Below are 22838 nucleotides of genomic sequence, written 5' to 3'. Positions count from 1 at the left end.
TAGTCAGCCGTGTGCTGGTAAAACTTTTAACAACCAGCTCTCCACGGGGAGCCGCCCTGGTTTGTAGTGAATGCTGGATCCCCCCCACGGCTGATTCAAGCCACGAAAGTGCCTCACTGAGTGCTGGGTCAGGAAGGGACACTGTCAGCTCTAGTGAGCTGGTCCAGCAGGCTCCAGTGTATAGCTGGCACTCGGGATGTGGTTCAAGGCTTCTGCCTCCCAGGTGACCACCGAGGCCCAGCTCAGACCTCCGTAAATCCCCAGTCAGCTCTGCCCCTGACTCACTGGATTGCCTTGAAGACTGTTTTTCAAACTTTGAGTTGTGACCCATTGAAGGGTCCTGAAATTAATTTAGAACAGACGTAGAACAGAATAGTAGAGAATATATCAGAGTGTAACATACACGTTCCAAGGATAGATGATAGAGGGTTAGATGGATGGGTGAATGGATGGATGGATATGTGTATAGTAGATTGGGGTCAAAAACAGAAAAATACTGGCCTAGAAGCAAGTATACCTCTATTTCCCCCAAGGGAGCTTGCTCCCTCCGTGCCTATGGCCGGGCCAGGAGGATGACTAAGGTTGCCTCTGTGGTAATGCCATGGTGGTGCTGGCACCCTATAGTTGATCCATTTGCAGGGGCAAAATGGGCCAAAAAGACAGGTTTGGCTTTGTCTGTTTGGGAGGTGGTTGACCACTGTGTTTGAAAGTGGGCAAAGTCTCATCATCTTTGTGCACGTTTTCTCAGGAACCAACCACAGCCTAGAGAGAGAGGCCTCCCGGTGGCTCTCAGCCCTTATCTGTTCACACACATGTGCCAGTGTGCACATATACACACAGGAAATGGTGCAGGTCGGAGGGACCCCCAGGCTTCGCAGGATGGTCGTGGGGGAGAGTCAAAGAATGTGTTTCCTGGAGCAAGGACTCTCCCACTGGAGAGAGAAGTAGTTCATTTTGAAAAATAAGGGAGATGACCTTGCTTAAAGCTTTCTCCACACTCCCTCCCAAATGCCTGGTGGAAGAAAATACAAGGCCAGGCAGCTTTTGCGAGCCTCCACAGCAACCCCATGAGGCAGGAACTGCTGGCCCCACTTCATAGATGAGGAAACTGATGCCCAGAAAGTTTGGGCCTTCCCTGAGTTCGCACAGCAATGAGCACTGTGCTCGAAACTCCTCCTCTGACCCCCGACCTGTGCTCAGGCGAGCAGCCCCCATGGACCCTTGCGACAGCCCTTAGTCATCCGGGCAACCCTTCCAAACTGGTTTCTTCATCTGCAAAATGGGATCTTGCTCTGTTATGAAAGAAGCAGCCTTTGGCTACGGAGGGAACATTGGCTTTAAAGGCAGTGTCCTGGAATCTCATCCGGCTTTACCAGGCACTGTCGTGGAATCTCAAGCAAATTACTTTACCTTGGTTTCGTTGCCTGGAAAGTGAAGATGATGGCAACTCCGTAGGTTAATCATGAGGATTAACTAAGATGATGATATCATGGAACAAAGTCCAGAAGGATATGTATTCACACGTCAACAGTGGTCATAGCTACAAGGCATTGTTACAAGCGGTTTCACTTTTCCCTTTTTTCCCATCCTTATTGGGTGGTGCACTGCTAAATGATTAACAACTGGGCTCTCCAAAAGAAAAGACCTGATTTGTAGCGCTTGCCCATTTGCGTGGTATAAACACTCCCGGGATGTCTGATTTCAAGCTACCCCCGTGCGATCTCTGCACAGGGAGCTGGGAAGACACACGCACAGGTGGCTCTTGCACGCTGCTACAAGCCCCCTTCAACACACCCCTGTTTTTGCTGGTAACTGCACACTGAATGTTTTAGTTGGGTGGCAAATTGAGAGAAAGAGAATTAATTCACAGACTACCTGGCATGGTGCCCCACGGAATAGTTTTCAATTCTCCCCATCTTTCCTCCTTCCTCCCTGAGCAGACGGTGCACTGACCGTGGTCGCCCGACCACGTGTCGTGCTGGTCTTGCGAGAGTCCAGGCGCCCTTAGCTTGCTCCCCATCTGCTGGCTCTCAGAACCTGGGCAGCCTGTGGAGGAGATTCCAAGGTCAGACCACCAAGGAATGATCAAGCAGGCAAGCTGGTCCTCTCACTTTCTGCAGGAGACACGCACAGCGGCCACGTGCAAGGTTGCAGCCGCGCTGGAGGAAACCAAGACAAGGACAGTGGGGTGAAGGGCCTGGACCAGAAAACCCCCCAGGTGGCCAGTCTCTGGCTAGCCTAACCCTTTCCTTCAACTCTCGACTTAAGAGGTGGGGCTGGGGGCGAGGCAGGCTCTTACAGATTCCTGAAGGAATGCGGAAGAAGTGGGACATCCAGCCGAGTCCTGACAGGCCTCTGACAGGTCATCAGGCTGGCACAACGCAGCTGCAGAGCCACATGGCCCACACTCTGCCTTCCCAGCTCCCAGCAAACAGTGCAGTTTCTGGCACAGAGTAGGTGCTCAAGAAATTTTAGTTGCTGCTTGTTTTTTTCAATTTTTTTTTTTTGTTTAATGAATTGCTTTCCTTCCTTTATAGCTTGATCTGTTGCAAAAAGGATGTGAGGCAGCTCCATAAACGCTCGTGGAATAAATAAATGTCTTAGCCCTCGCCGGCTCCTGGTTTCACATGTTCCTAGATAGAAAAATGTGACTAAATCTAAACGGGAGGCAAAGTGTTCGTGAAGGTGCCAGTGACTTCTTTTTAATTTCCTCTGGCTTTTCTGTATTTTTCAGATGTATCTTTAAAGAACCTGGGTCACTTCTGTTATTGAAAATAAGGATATATGTTATAAAAGTAAATAAAAAATAGAACAGGAGTGGTGTGAGCAGTTGAGGACTGAGACGCTGCCCAAGGGTCTGGAACTCGGTGGGTGGGCCCAGCCTGGGCCTCCTGACTGGTCAAGACTCCTGTCACAGCCCCCTCTCCCCGACCTCACCCCCCCACCCACCCCCCACCCACCAGGTGCTGACTAATAATGCTCCCCTCCGGTGACAAGGCTTAGTCAGAAGTGGAAATACAGGCGAGTCCTAGAGAGGGGAAATAACAGGCCACACCCGGGGCCACCGACACATAAAAAATGCACTGGGCCTGTGTGCCCGCCCTGCCCCGTCACCCACTGTGGGGACAGCAACAGCGGGGTCCTCAGGCCCCGGGCACGTGAGCCCGTGGGGGAGAAGTGGACCCACCCTTCCATCACAGGCCTCCTCCAGGGGGTCTCTGCTGCTGGCCGGCTGACAGCAGGCATGCCCTGAGGGGAGGGCACAGAGCCTTTGCTGGGGTATAGATGAGCCGTTCTCACAGCAAGAGGAACTGTGCTCTTCCCTGTGGCCCCGCCCTGCAGCTGGGGAAGCGTCCTGGGTTTGCTGGGTTTCATTAAGGACACAGGCTGACTCTAGAAAATGAGGGTGAAGGGGGTGGGGAGAGGAAGTTGAGGAGGTGTCGACAGAAAGCATTTTCCTGCATATTGTGTCTCTTGGTTCCTCCATCACCCCGTCAGTGGTCATGAGCACCCAGCTCTCAGAGCCCAGGGGACTCTAGAGCTCAGAAGAGGCGGCCGAGGTGCCCCCCGGGACCTGCCTCCATCCTCTGGTGCACAAGGAGCTGTGACCACGGGGTCCTCAGCACTGCCCTTTTTTTTTTCCTCCAGCAGCTCTTAGAGATGTAATTCACATATCACACAAGTCACCCACACAATTCACAGTTCAGCGGTTTGTAGTATATTCACAGCGTTGTGCAACCATCTCCACTCTCAATCTTAGAACGTTTTTATTACCCCAAAAAGAAACCCTGCACCTTTTAGCAGTCACCCCCCAGTTCCCTCCAGCCCCACAGCCCAAGGCCAGCACTCATCTACTTTCTGCCTCTGTAGCTTTGCCTGTTGTGGGACTTTCATGCAAATGGATTCAGACACGGAGTGGGCTTTTGTGTCTGGCTCCTTCGCTTAGCATCATGTTTTCAAGGTTCACCCATGTTGTGGCGGGTATCGACACTTCATTCCTTTTCGTGGGTAAATAGTGTTCCATTGCCTGGTTGTACCACATTTTGTTTATCCATTCAGTGGTTAATGGATATCTGGGTTGTTTCCACTTTGGGGCTATTGTGAATACTAATGCTATGAACATGTGTGTACAACGTTTTGGGTAGACATACACGTTCATATCTCTTAGCTATGGGCCACATAACTGGTCTTTCAGCAGCGTATATCTGATCATGTCACTTCTTTGCTTAAAAACCTTCAGTAGCTTCCCAATGTTCTTAACATCAGGGTCACAATGCTTACCTTAGGCCACAAGGCTTTTGTCTTCCGGGCTTTCCCCTTGTTCTTCTGTTCCAGTCAGAGGCTCCTCCCACATACAGAAGCTCCTTCCTTGGCTGACCTGGAACTTTCCTCTCCCTCCCCTGACTCTCTGTTTATCTAACCCCAACTCATCCTGAGGTCTCAGCTGAAATGCCCCCTCCTCAGGGCAGCCACTTCAATACCTCAGACAGGTGAGGTCCACACGCTCTCAGGGGACCCTCCGTCTCCTCCTCAGTGCTTACCACAGTGACAACGAATGACGACTTGTATGGTTACCTGCTTGGCGTTTCTTTCTTCTGCCCCGCTGAGTTCCAGGAGAGCAGGGCCCTGGTTCTCATCCAGCAGTTACCTCGGCACAGGTCCTGGCACCCCTGGGCACTTGGTAACTGTTTGCCAAGTGAAGAATGGATCAGGCTGGCAGCAGATGAGCCACTTGTCTGCACACTTCCTCGACCTGGCATGTCCCTCTGGTGTTGGGGAAACCCAGGCAGACGCCTCCTCTCTCCCCAGGCCTCCTCGCCCCTCACTCACCTGGGCGACCTCAGCTTAAGTGGAAACGGGTTTGGGAGAGTTCCCGCCATCGTAAAATAGCTAGAACCTCACTGGGTCACAGCTCACACTGGGGCTGCCTCTCAGGACGGGCGGTCCCCATGGCACGAGACCCAGGGCAGCCCCCAGCCCCACTGCCTGCACCCACAGCGGGAGCAGCCCGTCTGCAGGGTGGGCTGAGGAGGGAGTCCCCGAGGCAGTCTCATCTCTGGGTGCTGGGGAGCTGCGTGCGTTAGGACAAACCACCTTCCCTCCAGGAAAGATGATTACCTTCCCACCTGTCCTCGAGGAAATTCCAAGAAGAGACGGCACCCCTTCTGAGACCTGCTTGCTTTTTCAAAGACACCTGTTTTCGTTTCCCCCGCAGATATGCACTTGTTTGGCCATTACCCGGCGCACGACGACTTCTATCTCGTGGTGTGCAGTGCCTGTCACCAGGTCGTCAAGCCGCAGGTGTTCCAGTCGCACTGCGGTAAGTGGACTCCTGCACACGTTTGCGGCCGCCACTCCGGGGACGGCCACCTCCCCCTTAGCTCCCGGGCGGGGCTGGCCCTGTGTGTGTCTTAGCCTGAGGCTGTGGGTGAATTCTTCCTGGGGCTCTGCCTCTGCTCCCCGGGGAACTCTGTAGGAGCTGGAGTGCTTCTGCCAAATGCTCGGTCCTGTCAGAATAGACGAGAGAAAACCTACGACTTGGTTAGATGGATGGAACTAGAGTGAAACCATTGCCCAACCTTTTGGTGGCCTCCACAGGTGACAAAGGGGAGGGAGAGCGATGGCCTGAGGATTCGCTCCCGCAGCCTGGCATTCGTCCCCCTGAAAGAGAGGGCCAGACGAGGTCTCCCTGGATTTACACAGAGGAGGGCCAGGGACCGAGGGCAGCCCAGCGTGGAGTCAGCAAGGTGCTGCCTCCAGCAAATGCCTGTAGTCAAGCCTTGGCTTCAGCTTCTCTTTTTCCAGGAATCATCCTCATTAATAAAGGCCAGATGTGTTTGGGAACTCGCTTTCCCTCTGTATCTGGACTTCCTTGGTGCAGTAAATTCCCTTTAGCTGCTCAACAGCAGACCCTGGGCTCCCCTTCAATGTAGACGCCACGGACATAAACAGATAGAGGCCACGTGGCCGCTCCCTCGGGCACGAATAAGCAGCTGCTGACCTCCCACAGGCAGTGACTTAACCTCTCTGGATGGAAGTCTCCTTATCTTGAAATGGGGTCTTGGACCAGACGATCTCCAAAGCTGTAATAAGCCATGAGCTCTAGAACAGCATTTCCCAATCTTTCTATTTAAGCCATCCTCCCTTTGGATGAACAGAGAATCCGAATGCCCTTCGTTCTGTTAAATTTCAAAGCACATTAAATATTGTGCCTAGAAAAAATCAAAGCAATTATAATACCGAATAGGCTTTTACACGTTTACACGTTTCCTCTTTCTCACGCTCAGCATTGCTGATCCCCCCACCCCTTCAGTTGTCACTATTCTGTAAGAACTAAGCATAAAGTAAAGGGAGTTGAGCTGATCTAGGCTCTTGGTTAGATGTATTTGGGACTATAGAGTAGTTTATGTGTATCCTAACATCATTTGTGACCATGTAGATATGTATATGATATAAACTGTGTCTGTGTACAGACTGTAGGTGTGTTTTGTGTCTATAATCAGTAGGAAGAGAATTCAGGCTTCAGGGGCACTTCCGTGACTTTCTCACCCGCACCGGCAGAGCGGCCCCTAGAAAGTGCTAGACAAAGGGCTCTGTGCAGGGGCCAGCCCCCTGCCCCTCCCTGCAGCCAGCTCTGTGACCTTGGGCTGCTCGCTCACTGTCTCCAGACTTTGGTCTCCTCATCTCTTCCACGAGGAGTGACTGCTGTGAGCGCTTCTGGCTGTAGCATTTTTGTTTCCGGCAGAGGGAGAGGAAAGGAGCGGGGCGTGTTCTGGCGCGAGCTGACCTTCCTGCTCAGCGCTCTGCAGCAAATGACCCTCCCTTCCGCCGGGAAGAGAGAAAAGGTCAGACCTCTCCAGAGGGAACTGTCGGGCGGTGAGGGTGCGACCAGCTGAGATGACAGGTGGGGGCATCAAAAACAGAGCAGTGCCGAGAAGATCCCACACAGCTAGTCGGTCAGTGAACAGCCGTGGGAGCTCCATGGTCGGTTGCTTCTGTCTTATGAAGATGGGGGGGCTCAGTCCCCCAGAATGGGATCGTCACTCATTCATTCCCAGGGATGTGCTGCTGCTCTGGGCGCTGGGGTAGAGCAGCGAACGAGACAGAGGAAAATCCCCTAAGCCATCCAAACCTTTCCTGGGAACTTAATTCACTGGCAGAGTCTTTGATGGAAGGAACCTGAAAGGGACCCCGGGCCCCAGAGTGCCCTGCAGAATCCTGCCCCACGCAGGGTCCCATCTGGCCAGCCAAGGGCTTGGCTCTGCTGGCACCGGTGCCTCCTTCTGTCCTAGGCCTTTTGCTGCAAGAGCCGAGCGGCGCTTAGGGACAGAGCTGAGGGTTTTGTGGCCACCTGCTCTGGGCAATGGCAGTAAATTACTTTGGGGGTTTGGGGTTACTGACCTCAAAGCCCAGACTCTGTTGAGCATCTTGCTGAACCAGCTGACAAGCAGGGATGCGGACGCGGCCATGACTCAGCAGACGGAGGCACCAGAACCTCACTCATCTTTTGGTGTGTGTCTCATCGATTCACGGCCCATGTTTCCCGAGGCCGGGAGAATGCAGGCAGAGCTGGAAGCACACTGACTCCTCGGGGACAGCAGATCCATGATGTCTCTCTTCCTGCCCTGTTCCCTCCTAGGACTGGCCTTGCTGTTTTCAGCAAGTCAGTAAGAGCACTGTGCGCTGAGTGCCAGGCCCCGTGCTGCATGCTCTCCCTGCCTTTGAGCACGCGACCTTCTCCATAGCCCTGGGAAGTCAGTGCCAATAGGATGCTCGTTTTGAACTTGAGCAAGCTGAGGCTCAGGGGTGCCTCGCCCAACGTCTCCAGGCGAGGCAGGGGAGAGCCTGATTCTGAATGCAGGCAGTGTCACTCCAGACGGGGAGGTGATGCTGCTTGCTGACATCGCCCTCGTCCCTTGCTGCCTCTGATGGATTGCTCGCCCTCCCTGGCCTGCCCCCCACTCCAAGACCTGACCCGTCCACTTGCCAGGTGGCAGATGGTCGTGTGCATGGGCTTCACACTCGATTTGGTTAGCAGCAGAGCTTTTTTTCTGGAATCTTATGTAGAACCCCAATCTATAACTATATATGCAAAGCAGAGCCTCTGAGGTTGAACTTGGGACGGGGGCTTGAGCCTGGAGCGCCCCTGACCTCCCAGCCCGCAGGGGCTCCGTAGCAGCATGTGAAGTTTGTCATAGTGGAGAGAACATGGGCTTTGGAGGCAGACAAGGCAATTCAGATGACCGCCCCGTTAACTGCGTGACCTTGGGTGGGGGACCTCCCGTCTCCCCACCTTGTCTGTAAAATGAGTACTCTGCCTGCCTCTTGGGGTCGCTGGTGCAAAATGCCTGGCAGGAGACCCCTTCCTGCAGACAGGCCCAGAGCATGGGTTCATTTCGTCCCCGCTTCTCCCCACAGCATCTTTCCCTATTGCCCCCAGCTGGACACACTTCATCCCCTCTTACTGTCCAAAGAACTCGGTGGAGCAGTGACAGGGACACTGTCCGGGGGCCAGCACTCCTGGGGCCGAATCCCAGCTTGGCCTGTGCCCAGCCTGAGACGCTGGACTTGTCACCTTTTAAATGACAGGGGCCTGGGCTATGTGTTCTCTTGGAAACTGGCTCATTGTCAGCGCCTGTGGTTCGGCTCCTGGATTTGGAGCATCATGGCCTATACAGAGACATGGGTGTGTGACAGATTTGAGATCTCAGTGTCCTGGTTAAGTTAAACTGAAAAACGTATGTGTGTGTGTATTGAGGCAGTTGGTTCTGGTGACTTTGGAGGCTGGTGGTAATGTGAAAAGTTGAAAGCCATAGTGGAAAAATCATGAATTTTGAAGTCAAAGAGACCCAGGCTACAATCTTGACTAACATTTGCTAGCTGTGTGACCTTGGGCTAATGACATGACCTTTCTGAGTCTCATTTTCCTCTAAAATGAAGGTGATGCTTCCTGCCTTGCAGAGTGACTGTGCCGAACAGAGAGAAAGTAGTTTCCTGGCACACGGCGAGGAAATAAAGAAAGCGTAGCTATTACTGTCAATAAAGTGTGGCCATTTTTTATTAAGTTGAATGTTTCTTATGAAAAATGGGAAAACCAATTCAGTCAAGTGCTTCCTGTCTTCGTTGCTTGCCCCGTCTCGGGGGATGTGCATGCTGAGGTCAGCCTGCAGGCCGGCCTGTGATTCATCTCGCCTTCCCACACTCTCAGAGGCAGGAGTTGTCGGCCTGGAGATGATTACGTTGCCAGGAGTCCTGAGGCTCTAGCTTCATAAATACGGTTTCCATTCACAGTAGGCCCCAACGTCGGCTCCTTTGCAGGTGCCACGAAGCTCCCAGGATCTCTCTGGGGTCCCTGCCAGGGTCCATCAGCCTTGGCCGCCTGGCCGAAGAGGGGTCATGTGAAGTCCCCGTCCCAGGACTGGCAACGTTCCTGTTGCTCCTGACTTTGTGCACCAAGCTGGTAAAAAGCAGACATGGCCACTGCTCAGGAGACCTTCTGCTTGTCTGGGAGTGCAGGCTCTCTGGGAGCCACCTTCTGTGCCGCCCTACCCATGCTGGCTCCCTTGGTCTGTTTCATAAGTCTGTGCAAGGGCCATTTAGATGCTTTTTTTTTTTGCTGAGGAAGATTTGCTCTGAGCTAACATCTGTTGCCAATCTTCTTTTTTTTCCTGAGGAAGATTAGCCCTGAGCTAACATCCATGCCAATCTTTCTCTATTTTGTATGTGGGATGCCACCACAGCATGGCTGATGAGTGGTGTAGGTCCACCCCCAGGACCCGAACCTGCGAGCCTGGGCCACCAAAGCAGAGCATGCAAATTCAACCACAACACCACGTGGCAGGCCCCCCCCCCCCACCCCCGTTAGATGCTTTTTAAACCTCGAGCCAGGAGATGTGGCATCTTGAGGGATTGGTTTGTTCCCAAAGTTCCTTAGTGAGCTGATGAGGTTATTTAGGAATATTCGCAGAAAGGGAGAAACAGAAACCAAAAGCGTCGCCGTGGGGGGCCTGATCCTGCTCAGCAGGCTTCCCGGTCCCTCACAGCCATCTGGTCCGCTTAGCTGTGGCTTGATGCGCTGACATGATGTGAGGGGTTGGGAATAAGCTCTCTGGGGTCAGTCTGCTTTGATTCAAGTTCCAGCTCTACCACTTATTAGCTGTGTGGCCTTAGGCAGGTTACTTTGTCTCTCTGTGCTTCATTTTCCTTATTCTTAAAATGGGGATAGTATTTATCTAAGGTGGTTATGATGATTAGAGGAACTCGCATATGGAAAGTGCTTAGTAAAGTAGTGGAACAAAGTTTGCTTAAAAAAAAATTTAAGCTATCATTGACCAAGCAATAAGCTACAGAGATTTATAGTGAGATCTTGTCCAAAGTGTTTTCACTTACGACCACTGCAGAGTGGGAGGGTGCTGTTTGTGGTTCTTCCTCATGTGTCGGTGCTGTGGTGGGTCCCAGCCTCAGCCCAGAGAGGGTGCTGTGGCCGTTTCTTCCCCCCAAACTCCTCTGTGTGTGTAGCGTGTGCATGGGCGCATGCATGCATGTGTGTGCATGCATGTGTGTGTGTAAGGAGGTCCTGTCTGTGTGCACAGGCACGTAAGTGAGCTCAAAACAAGGAGGTGCCAGTGCCTACAATGGAAAAAATGTTGTTATTCACGTTTAGTAGTTGCATATTTTTAATCAATTTGGAATATTGTAATTAACGAGAAAAGTAATAGGCACATCCAAGTTGTAGTTTTATAATTGGGCTGAACGTTTATGAAGTTGTATGATTCACCCAAATGAAAGGAGTATGAGTTTTTCCGTCCTTATCTCGTAACATAGTGACATAATGAACCCTGTAAGGCGGGGTTTCTCAGCAGCAACACTAGTCACATTTGGGGCTGGATAATTCTATTATGCTGGCGTCCTGTGCGTCGTGGGATATCGAACAGCTTCCCTGGCCTCTAGCCACTGGTTGCCCATAGCAGCCCCCCGCCCACAGGTGAGACAGCCAAAACCATCCCCAGGCATTGCCCCAAAATCACCCCCAGATGAAAACCACTGTCATAAAATATAACACCCCCACTTGTCATATCATATTCTGTGCCCTTCTGTATTTACATTTTTCTCCAAATTAAAATGTGTGTGTGTGCACGTGCACACTCAGCCCAGAAATAACTTGGTGGAATCACATGGCCGCATGCAGAAAGTTCACTATTTTGGTTTCCATAGAGCTGGTCATCAGGATGCCTACCCCATCCCAATCATACGCAAAGCTTGGAACAAGCTATCCTGCAGAAGTCCCTAAGTTACAGTCCTTCCCACCTCAGAATCAAAAAAGAATAAAAGGCCGAAAAATAACACATCCGTGTACACAGAGCTTTCACAATGTTTCAGCCACATTCGGTGCCCGCCCTCCAAGCAGAGAACCAGGCAGCCCCACACCCCATCCATCACACAGAGATAATCCTTGGATGTCACTGCCACTTAAAAAAAAAACGTATTAGAACCAAAGAAACTGGATGTCATTTAACAGACAAGAGAGGATTAATTTTTTTTCCTCTCTCTCAGAGAGGGCTTTTTGATTCGCTTTCCTGATTATATTTTTGAATGCCCTTCAAGTTGCTGTTTTGCATGTTGAGATGGCGATGCAGTAGAATTTAATGAACTGTGAGCCAAAGCGGAGAGGCTGAGCCGCGGAATAATTGAGTGACACGACGCACTCCTGGAGGCTGGCACCTCCATTCCTTCTCAGCACATCCAAATGCTGGCACTGGTTGGGGACGGAGAGCGGCATAGCCCAGCCGTGCTACCCATGGGAGCCTCATTAATGAGGTTTCAGGGCTTCCTGCAATTGTTCTTTTTATTTTCTCGATCTCCGGGTGACCTCTAGTTGAGGGGGAAACAAACCCTTTGTGCTTCTGAGCCCATGTCAGTGCCCCCTGGGCTTCCCGGCTGTCATCGCCGGCTAATTATCCTGCGGGACTTCCTCTCTGAAGGTGTCGATTGCCACATCGTGGGGCTGGGGTTTTTGGGTCAACTAAGTTGGATTTGTTTGTTGAGATTAAATTTCTGTTGTTACTGTTAGTTGTCTTTTAGGAGACTAGGCTATTTACACCAGAGAAGTATAAAATAAAAGAAATTGGTCTCATCCAACATATTCTTTGTCAAGTCTGACAGTATGAATTAGTAAGACTTGGCAAGAGCGTGTGGATTGTGTGTCAACTTTATTTTGTAGTAGGATTGTTTTTTAACTTTAATTTGATGAATGGATCCAGATCCCAAATTAACTCCTGGAATAATACTTCTTTGGGACTCCTTATGATCAGAAGCAATGTCTACTGTTGTTTCTTCTTCTTTCATCGTTCCATCGTCCCTGGTAACGTGCGGGTCGTGTGATAGAGCCCAAGGAAGTCTCTATAATAGATCCTAAGGCGAACCTTAAGGAAAGGAAGGATGGACTGAGTAACAAATAGACCTTAAGTCAAGCATCACAACTGAGAGAATCTACAAGGAAGGAAGACGTTTTGCTCCACTTCAAATTTTTATATTTTGAACTTGCTACCGCTCGGATTAGAGTTAATGCTAGCTAGGACATGGCAGGTTGACCTGGTCCCAAACCCTGGCTTTTCTTTTCACTTTGCTGATGGAAGAGAAAAATAGCAATAACAAGAAAGCTAATACACTTATTGAGCACTTATGTGTGCTTAGCTTTTTTGGTATTGTTTAATCCTATCGCCACCCTAAGGTGCTGTGGTCGTATTATCCCCATCTTACACCCAAGGAAAGGGAAACTTAGAGGATTTAAGAAATTTGCTCAAGATCTGGCTGAGGCAAGTGGCAGAACCAGGATTCCAACCTGTGGCTGGCTCCAGATCCCTTTAACCACAATGCTGGTCAAATGTTTTGGATCTTGAACTCCCTGTGGCATTGTAACTAAATTTTTATAAAGAAGATCGCTTTTGTCCCCTGTAGGATGCTGGAGGCTAAATGACAGGTGCCTGGGGAAGCTGGGCTCCCTGTCTCTTTCTCATCTTTCTAACCCATGCCCCTGATCTTGTCTGCTTGCTGGCATAGCTGAAGAAGTTGGGCACGATTTTGAAGGAAGGAGGGAGGGACGAATAACTCTGTTATAGTGACTGTGTTTAGAGCGTTAGCCACTGTATTTGGAATAGACCTTTAAATATCAAAAAGTAAAAAGAAGGAAGCTTGTAGAAGAGGTGGAGTGGGCCCCACCATCAGTTCTGCCTGTAGTTTTCTTGTTTATGTCCCACAAATGAGCAGCTCCATGAGACCCACAAATAGTAGGTGATTTCTTCTAAATTCAATGAAATTCCCTTTTTTGCATGTTTCTGGGAATTAAATAGAGATGTTATAAATAAACAAATAGCAGAGGTAATGTTCAGCTCAAATTTGGAGATAGATTAATGGGAACTTCATAACCTCAAGATTATTGAATTCAGGGCCAGCTCAGTGACCGAGTGGTTAAGTTTGCACGCTCCGGTTTGGCAGCCCGGGGTTTTGCTGGTTCGGATCCTGGGCGCAGACCTAGCACTGCTCATTAGGCCCTGCTGAGGCAGCATCCCCCACAGCAGAACCAGAAGGACCCACAACTAGAAGATGTAACTATGTACTGGGGGATTTTGGGGAGAAGAAGAAAAGAAAAAGAAAAAGATTGGCAACAGACGTTAGCTCAGGGCCAATCTTTAAGAAAAAAAAAATTATTGAATTCATCTTTAATTTTAAAAGATTTATAATCTCATCAAAGCCTAATTCCTGAAGGCTGAATCTCTTGGATTACCTTCTTCAGAGTCACATAACTTTGATTCATTCATTTATCTGAAAAATATTTATTGAACACCTACTGTGTGCCAAGCCTTGTTCTAGTGCTACAGATACGGTGGTGAATGAGACAGAGGAGGGTGTATGGCTTCCTTGAAGCCTACGCTCTGGTAGGTTAAATGACATAAACAAAGATGCCATCAAGCCTTAGGAAGAGCCAGCACGAGAGTGTCCCGGCAGAAAGCACAGCAAGTGCACAGCAGGCGAGGTGCGTTTGAGGGCCTCAAGGAGGTGCGTGGGACCAGATCTGGACTCTGGCTGGGCCAGAGTCTGGAGTTTGGGTTTTATTCTGGGAGTCGTGAGAAGACGGGGAGGGTGTTGAGTGAAGGAAAGATAGACTCTGGTTTATGTTTTCAGAGCATCCCTCTGGCTGTTTGCAGCCTGGGAGACCTCATAGGGACTAAGGCATCGCTGTGCAGATGGACAGGAAAGGACAAACTTGAGACCCGTTTTGGAAGTGTAGAGGCAGACGGAATTTGCTGGTGGATTGAACTGGAAAAGGGAAGGGTCAAAATTTAGGGTGAGTTCGAAGGGGAATGGCCAGTGATCGGGCAGGAAAAACAGCAGAGATGATGACATGGAAGCCAAGAGAAGAAAGCGTTTCATAGACCTGGTCAAATGCTGAGAGGTTGAGTGACAGGAGAAAAGAGAAGTTGCTCGATTTGCCACCGAAGGTTGTTGTCGACCTGGACAATAGCTATTTCAGTTGTGTCTGGGGATTTTTTCCAAGTACAAGTGACTTCATTTTTATATCCCTGATAGACCTCTGTTTAGGCTAGCAACACCCTAGATGTTTTTTTTGCATTTCTGCTGAGTTCAGATGCTACCTGACCAAATTGTCAACTGTCCGCCTCCTGCATCCTTGCATCCTATGGCACCGATCACTGTGCAATGGAGTCACCTGTGAACGCTGGACGCTGGGCTCCCGAGGGCTGGGACTGTATCTTAGGCATCCCCGAGTCCCAGCATGGAGCACATTTCCTGACTTGGTGCACAGACAGGTAGAAGAAAGGACTCACTCAGTTCCAATTCAAGCACTCTTGGCACCCTCTGCTTCACCAGCATTAGCGTATATGATGGCTATTGCAAATGCTTGTTGGCTTATCCATCCCCATCACTCACGCACACACACGCACACCCCCTAGACTGGGAGTTCCAGGGAGCCAGGAGCCCCGTCATCACGCTCACTATTAGATTCCCTGAGTTAACATGAGTGCCGGATCTACAGCTGGTGCTCCGTATACTTTTAAAAAAGTGAATCTTGGAAGAAAGGAGAGAGGAAGTAAGCAAGGAAGGAAAATTGGCTTGCCAGTTGTAAATAAGCCAAATTCCACATGTGAGCGCGTACCTTCCTCTAGAAGATAGCGCTGCTTGAAAGAGAATGACCGGCTCTACTCAGAGGCAGCGGTGCAGGCTGGAGCAGGGAAACATCCTCCCTCCCTGAGCGCTCTGAGGCTGCTGCTTTGATCCCTGACCGCAGCTGAGCCCTGGAGGCTGTCGCTGCAACATGACCCCGGCTTCTGACTCATCGCTGGCTTGTCCTCGCTGTACAGACGGCTCCATTCCATTCCTCAGCGCTGTATCAACCGAGGAAAATTAGGGGGAACAGTCATCGCTTTATTTAAATCGGAGGAAAGAATGTTGCCAGCACTGACTCAAAAGGTCACTGCGGAGGTCTCCCCATCCTGAGCAAGGAGCGGCGCAGCCTTTCCCGAGCTGAGTTCCTTCCCTGGAGTAGTGAGTGAGTCAGTACTCTGGGAGCTGTAGTTTGTGTGGACACAGTCTCCTGGGAAACCCCGTGTGTCAGATTCCCCTCCGGAGGTTGGCAGCATCTATTCGCCCATTAAAGTGCTAAGAGGGCTTGGAGGGAGGGACAGAAACAAGGCTCCTCCACGTTGGAGTCTCATCGCTCTTAATTTATCTGACTCCAACCATGTGCGCTAGGTAATAATAATGCACATTTTTTTTGCTAATAACGTGGCCCCAGACACAAGTCCCCTCGTTCCTCTGTTGCCCAAGCAGAAAAACAAAGATCTTTTCCACCTCTAGAGGAGACACTGGCCATGGAAATTTGCTCAAGCTCCGCACACCGTGTGTGCTGTACTTTATGAGCAGAAGGGTATCCCGGGGTGGTTTCGATTCCACGTGACTTTCGTCTCCCCCGTGATGCTAGAAGCCAGCTCTCGTCTAAGCTGCAGCTCGGCTGTCACCGTTTTCCTTTTGGAAGGGTCCCTGGAATATTCGCTCAAGGAGCTGATTCTGAGCGCTTGGCCTGGGGTCACTGAGTTACCTCCAGAGGTGTCACACAAGAGGAACCCATGCCTAGGCGTACCTCGGGGACGCTGCGGGTCTCCAAAGAAGGTTGCCAGCCCTGTGGCTCTAAGGTCAAAGTGCTTCTTGCTGTCGTGTGTACATTTCCCATGGTGGGTTTCTTTCCCTCACCCTGGAGAAAGGTGCCATTCAGTCGATGTGGCTCTTACAGATAATGGCATCCTGGAGTCGAGGAAATCCTGTTGGTAACAGGTGATGTAGGACTTCTCCTCTGCTCTTCCACAGGGCCAGGCACTCCTGAAAAATGAGTGCAAATTGGGGAATGCCGCGTCCGAGACACCTGGGAAATAAATAGGTCCGGGGAAAACGTAAATGGGGAGAATAAATGATGAGAGTAAGTAAGCAATTTCACGATGATGAATCCTGCTTCGCATGGAATGAATAATAATTTTTTTCTAGAGAAAGCAACCGTAGTCTTTGTTTTACAAAACCAGAACTACAGATTTCTGTCAAAGGTTCCGTCTCTGACCAACCTTGTTCTTTGTTTATTAGCATCGTCGATGCTTTGCTTTTCTCCCTCAGGAGTTCTCTCTTCAATTTCCTGAGGCCTCTCCAGAGGTGCATTTTTCTGGGACGAGTGTGGCTGTGGTTCTCTGGTCATCTCTAAGTGGCTGCCTCCCCCCCAAACGTAACTCTCTTAAACCAGTGCCTGCCTCCATCTGGGATGCTGCTGCATCCGGCCGCATAGTAAGGTCGTGTGGACGCCGGCCCTAACTGACCCCTAACTCAGTGACCCACCTTACTGTCAGCTCTGGGACATCATCCTGATGGTGGCATTATCTCAAGTACATATGAAGCAAGTCACCAATGTGTTTAAGGAGGCAGGGGCTGGACAGCAGCTCTCGTGCCACTTTCTGAGCTGCCCCTGTCATATTCTTACCTGTGACGCTCACCTTCCGCCCTTACAACAAACCTATGCTCAGCTACTCTTTGAAGGGGGGTGGTGTTGGTGATGTTTGCCAAGAGGGCTAGGGGACCAGTGAGGAGGCCCAGAGGAGGAAGGGTGCCCATGAGAGCCGCCCCACTCTGTGGCTTGTAGCCTTTGTGAGCCAGGAAACCATGGGACTGTTTGGACCATGGGTGCCCACGGCGCAGGCAGAGAGCTTTCATCTTCTCTTGTATCTTGTTATTGTTCCATCTCCCCAACCCCACTTACCCAGAGAACCTGTCATCACTGCAGTTGCATCAATATTACCCTGACCCTGCATTCCATCCTTTTTAGGCTGTTTGGTGGTTTTCTTTTCAATATTTGTTTCCTTATTCAGCCACCCCTGGAATTGTCGTGGGCTGGCTGGCAGCACAGTCCAGGAGAAGGACCGAGGTCCGGTTTTGGTTTTGTTTGGGGGGATTTCTTGGGGAGAGTGCTCTCCTGCCAGGACACTTGGACCTATATTTGTCTGTGTGTCTCCTATGTAGCATTTCCCAGTCATTTTTCAGAAGTGCTTGGCCCTATGAAAGAGCAGAGAGAAGGTCCCATACAAACCGTTAACTGTCGTATTTGCTAGATTACAGGATGCTATTAATTGTAAGATGCTGTGTCAATTGAATAGCACCTTTTCCCAAATGCCAAGGGCACTTCCGGAACAGTCTCTTCATCCAGCAGGAGACGGGTGTGGAGTGGCAGAACAAGGCACGGTCTGGGAAATGGGCCAATAGCAGCTTCACGACTAGGTCGTAATTAACCCACGCACATCCCTTGTCTTCTTGGAGTCAGGTTCTTCACTTTGCCTTTGCTTTAGAATTTAGTTCAAATCACAAAATAATGAAGCTATAATGGCTCAGGGAGTTTCCTGTTTCTGGTGATACCCCTGACAAATGTCGTGTAAATTAACCTGGTCCCATAGTAACTAGGCCACACGTAGAAAGAAGTCAGCCCACTGCCAAGTGGTAATTGAGGAGTGTAGTTTTAGTTTTCAGATGTAAAGGGTCATGAGGGGCGCCTGACTATCTTGTATTTTTGATTTCTACTTTAATTTATGATGGCCAAAGAATGTTTGTTATAAGTTATCCATTTTATAATTTCTGAAACTGCCTTTGTGACTACTTAGCACATGATCAATTCTTTTAAATGTCGTGTGATTAGAAAATTTGTATGATCTCTCTTGTGTGCAGAGTTCATGTATTGTTTTTTGGTGTTGTTATTCACATCTTGTGTATCCTCACTATTTTTGTCTGCTTGGTCTATAATTTCTGAGGAGGGGGTCTTCAGTCTCCCGTGATGGTTGTAAGTGTGTCGGTCTCTCCTGGAACTCTTGACAGCTTTGCTGTACAGTTTTGAGGCTGTGTTACTGGATGCATGGAAATTTATGACTCGTGCCTTTTTAGCTGTGGGGTCTTCATCCCTATTAATGTTTTTGCTTAGATCCTACTTTTTCTGGTTAACTTTGCTACCCAATTTTCTTTGGGTTGATACATATTGGCCTTATCTCTTTCCGACCTTTCCTGTTCAACTTTTCTGTATCAGTTTGTTTTAGGCGTCTCTCTTATAAGCAGTATATACCTGGCTTTTTAAAAAGTTCAATCTGAGGGGGCCGGCCCGGTGGCATAGTGATTAAGTTCATGCACTCTGCTTCGGTGATCTGGGGTTCACACGTTCGGATCCTGGGCACAGACCTGCACACCGCTTATCAAGCCATGCTGTGGTGGCATCCCACGTGTAAAGTAGAGGGAGATTGGCACAGATGTTAGCTCAGGGCCAATCTTCGTCAGCAAAAGAAAAAAAATCTGATAGTGTCTTTTAATAGGTGAGTTTTATCCATTTACATTTATTGTGATTACTTTATATATTTAGATTTATTTCTGTCTTTTAATTTCTGTTTACCTCGCTTTGATTTGCTTCTTTGTTCTTCTTTCTTGGCTTCCATTAGATTAGCAAGCTCTTCTTAACCCTCTTCCTGTTTTTCTCTCTGCCAGCTTGACCACAGCAGGTTTTATTTTATTTCTAAATCTGTCTACATAAATCTATTTATTTAATGATTCCCATTAATTTTTAACATGCATTTTGAATGATAAGGGTTTTTTCTAATAAAGACTGCAGTTATCCAGGATCTCTATCTTCTGAAACAATGTGAAGACTTTTGCATACTTTTCCCACTTAAAGTCAGCTGGTAACTGCAACAAAGAATTGCAATCCTTGCCCAAAATGTTGCCATGCCTTCTGAGCCTCCTGACCCAGAGGGGAGTTGGAGACATCCTGATCGATTTGTAGAGCAGGACTTTTCTGCTAATTCACTCTATTTTACACCCTGGGGTGCTTTCAGTCCGATCTCAAGTTCAGAGTGAAAAATTCATTCCCAGCTCATAAAAATCTCTCTCTTAAGTTCCTGAAAATGTTCCGAAGTAGGATTAGACAAAAGAGCACTCAGAATCCTATGGTCCCCTGCCAGGGCCAGTCCCCAACTCCTGTTGTCATGTGTGATGATTTCCAGGGAGAAAATCGAGGAGCTCCTGCCTGTGGACACCTGCTTACTTATCTCTTGATTCCTAGACTTTAATATTCATGTGACTCCCCCTGGGCTCTTTGCTTAAATACAGATTCTGATTCAGTAGGTCTGTATTTCTAACACCCTCCCAGGTGATGCTGGTGCTTTCTCGGTCCATGGACCACATCTTGAGAGATGTGGTTGGAGAATAAAATTTAGCTAGAAAAATTGGGACTTCAGCTTGAGGTCAGGGTTCCTTGATTCTTCACGGAACAACAGATACCAGAAGAGACATTCTTTTCGAAGTGGTTTGGGGTTCAGGATCATCTTAATTCCAAAGGTCTCCTTAACGCCTGGCAGAGTGCCCCCTGCCCCTCTTTGAGCCGAGCTGGAAGTGAGTGCTCATTCAGCACTCCGTGAAGTCCCTCTCGTCTCCATCCATCTGGACGTCAGCACAGCACATGCTTCAAGTCTCAGGCCTGTCACTGTGTCATTTAGATGTCGCTCTGTGAGTCAGGGCCCCCGAGGAAGAGCCTGCCTGGGGCCAGGGGCAGGCATCCTGGTAATTTATGTTTAAGACAAGCTTTTAATAGAGATACACTTTTAAATAGTAACCAGGAAAGAGAATTCTCGCCTCTTAACGGGTATCCATTTATAGGACTCAGCTGTTGAAGCTCAGGGGTAGCGTTAGGCTTAAGTTTAATCTTCTGTATACCGTAATTTACAGCGCCGAGTAAAGCATTGTACGAACGACGATTTCAGTCATTTGCTGTGATAAATAGCTATTGCTCTTGGCGGAACAGGAACGCCATCTCTGCTTTCCACTTATGAATATTGAATGGTCTCAGGCAGGCTTTTGCTGTAAGTTTTTAAAAGGGAAATCCCCACTGATCGCATCTCTTCACTGGCCCAAAATGTCATTTCCCTGCTACGTGCACCAGTCAGCTCTTGATCCAGTTCTGCGGTGTGCGTGTGTTCCGGTGAATATTGCACAGAGCACTTCTGATAATTCCACATGCAAGGCCTGCTGAAGGCTGCCGTTTTGCACCAAATGCCTCAAGCTGTCAGGTGGAAGATTTAGCTGGTGGCAGGAAGCCACCGACAGGGCTCAGGGAAATATCTTAGAGGCGATAATCTGATGCAGGAAAAATAGAAGGGGTGTGATTCTGTTGGATTCCTGACAGTGAAAAGATGGTGTCAGCTAGGGAAATTGAAACTAATAGGGGCAAAAGGGAAAACGAGAATGCCCAAGCTATAAATCTCTAGGGATCCACTCTTTAGCAACTCAGAGACACACATGCCTTCTACCAGACTTGCCTTAGTTCAGCTCCTTTATTCCCTGCCAGCCAGGAGGAGGCAAAATGGATATTCAAAGGTGATGCTCAGGGAGAGTGACCAGCTTGTCCCAGGAAATCCCTTAGGCCTCAGTCAGCTAGTCACCCTAGACTCAGGCTTCCAGAAATTGCACCCTTTCTCGTGGATGGGCTTTCTGTGCCAGAGGGACTGAAATCCTTAGACTGGCATTCTTTGATTTTTCTCACATTTACGAGTATCCGCGATGTGGACTTGGATGATGAGAAAAGGACTCAAGTGCAAACATCAGTAGAGATGGTGAACAGTGAAATCGTGCCCTTTTACCTGCTTTTGAATGCTTGGGCGTAGGCTGCCTTCTGTGGTCACACTCCCAAATGCCACTTACCTAGAAGGTGACTCCTTTGAAAACAGAGATAAAGGGCTTCTGTTCTCACCACAGCCTTTTGAGGGTGATCATATGTCTTTGGAAATATCTTCGATTTCTACAGCATCTTGCCGTTTCCGAAGCTCTCGCCAGTAGCTTGCTCATTTTGAGGTAGCCTGGTGGATGCTGGCTTCCCAGATTTGGAAGCTCAAGGAAGTTCAGCAACTTTCCTAAGATCGCACAACTGATAGGGACAGAGCTGGGGATAGTACTCGGGACCCCTGACTGTCGCTCCAGTGCGTTTTCCGTGAACAGAGACCCCAGGAAAAAAATGCACAGCAGCAGCAAAATAGTTTCTCCTCACTATTGGAGGCAAATTGACCTTTAGGAAACATCCAACATTTGTTGTTTTTGGGTCCAGACTTAGTGCAACAAACACATCCTCTAGGATTCTTGCCTCTCCTTCACACAGGATCCGAGCTTTCTGTAGTAAGGATTTGAAAAACGGTCTTACAGTTTTGACTCTGAAGGAATATTCTTCAGTGTGCTTATGGGTTATGATCTAGCGTTTCATTTCCTGGCCAGAAGATTCTATCAGAGCAAAAGTTACGGTCGTTTCAGCAGACGCTGAAGGCAGTTGATTGTATCCGGCGTGAGAATCAATCCACTCTGCGTTCTGATTAGTTACAAGGGGCGGTGAGAGAATCGTGCAGACCGAGAACGCCACGTCTGTGTTTCATGCATATGAACCTGCTGATGAGAATGGGTTCCAGGAGAAAGCTGAGCACTGATGTCCCTGCCACCAGCTTAGAGTCGCTTGTTAGTATTCGGAGAGCTGGAAGACAGACACGGATGCGATACAACTCCATCTTGATAACATCTCTCGTTCCCAGGCCTTAGATAAGTTTGTTAAATGGGAAGATGAGAGGAAGCAATCTGGGGAGAGAATTGTATATAAGTGGCTCTAAAGACCCGGCAGTTTAGGACTCCTTTGCAACCTTGCTGTGCCCTCCTGCCTCTCTTTGCCCGTCTGTGGAATGGGCATGACGGTCACGCTCCAAGGTTATTATTCGAAATGAGAAACTTGAAAATGACTTGGCAGGTGACTTGTGCTATAAATATGGCTCAGTGCCACGTGGAAAATGGGAGTTTTTAGCTGAAATGTATAATGAGGTTAGGCTGGGAACGTCAGTCACTGGCAGAGGGAGCGTTTGCCAGAAACGGGAGGTGGGGAGGTGGGGGGCCAGGTGCTTGTCTTAGCAAGGAGAACAGAGATACCGTCTGTGAGGCAGTCTGGGGCAACATGGTAGAATGTTCAAAACAAACAAGCACAAATCAATGTGTGGACGTCTGGCCTGAATTTAGAAACGAATAGGGGGATTGACGATGACGTCTGTCTTTCACGTCCCACCCTCTGTGTCCTGGTCCGGGCACCCACTGAATTCCAGAGGAAGGCCTGGGCAAACCGGTGCTCGTGTGAGGTTCGGCCACTGGTCTGAAGGAGGGTGATGTCAGGGAGACAGCCGAGGGGTTAGGGCCAAGCCAGGCCCCGGAGCCAAGCTGTCTGTCTGGGCATGATTGTG

The 22838-nt window shown here is 49.4% G+C and overlaps 1 protein-coding gene across 2 annotated transcripts in view; it reads left to right on the top strand.

Annotated features, from left to right (window-relative positions):
- The window catches only part of ATXN7L1 (ataxin 7 like 1), a 219103-nt gene that overhangs the window by 78514 nt on the left and 117751 nt on the right, over positions 1–22838 (top strand). For both annotated transcript variants that reach the window (XM_023638859.2, XM_023638870.2), the window contains exon 5: positions 5216–5320. In XM_023638859.2, coding sequence (XP_023494627.2) covers positions 5216–5320 — 105 coding nt within the window. The remainder of the gene's footprint in view (positions 1–5215; positions 5321–22838) is intronic.

The sequence above is a fragment of the Equus caballus genome, chromosome 4, assembly GCF_041296265.1.
Source record: "Equus caballus isolate H_3958 breed thoroughbred chromosome 4, TB-T2T, whole genome shotgun sequence".
Taxonomy (NCBI): Eukaryota; Metazoa; Chordata; class Mammalia; order Perissodactyla; family Equidae; genus Equus; species Equus caballus.
Note: the sequence above shows the minus strand (reverse complement) of the source record. Positions and strands in the feature narration are given on the sequence as shown.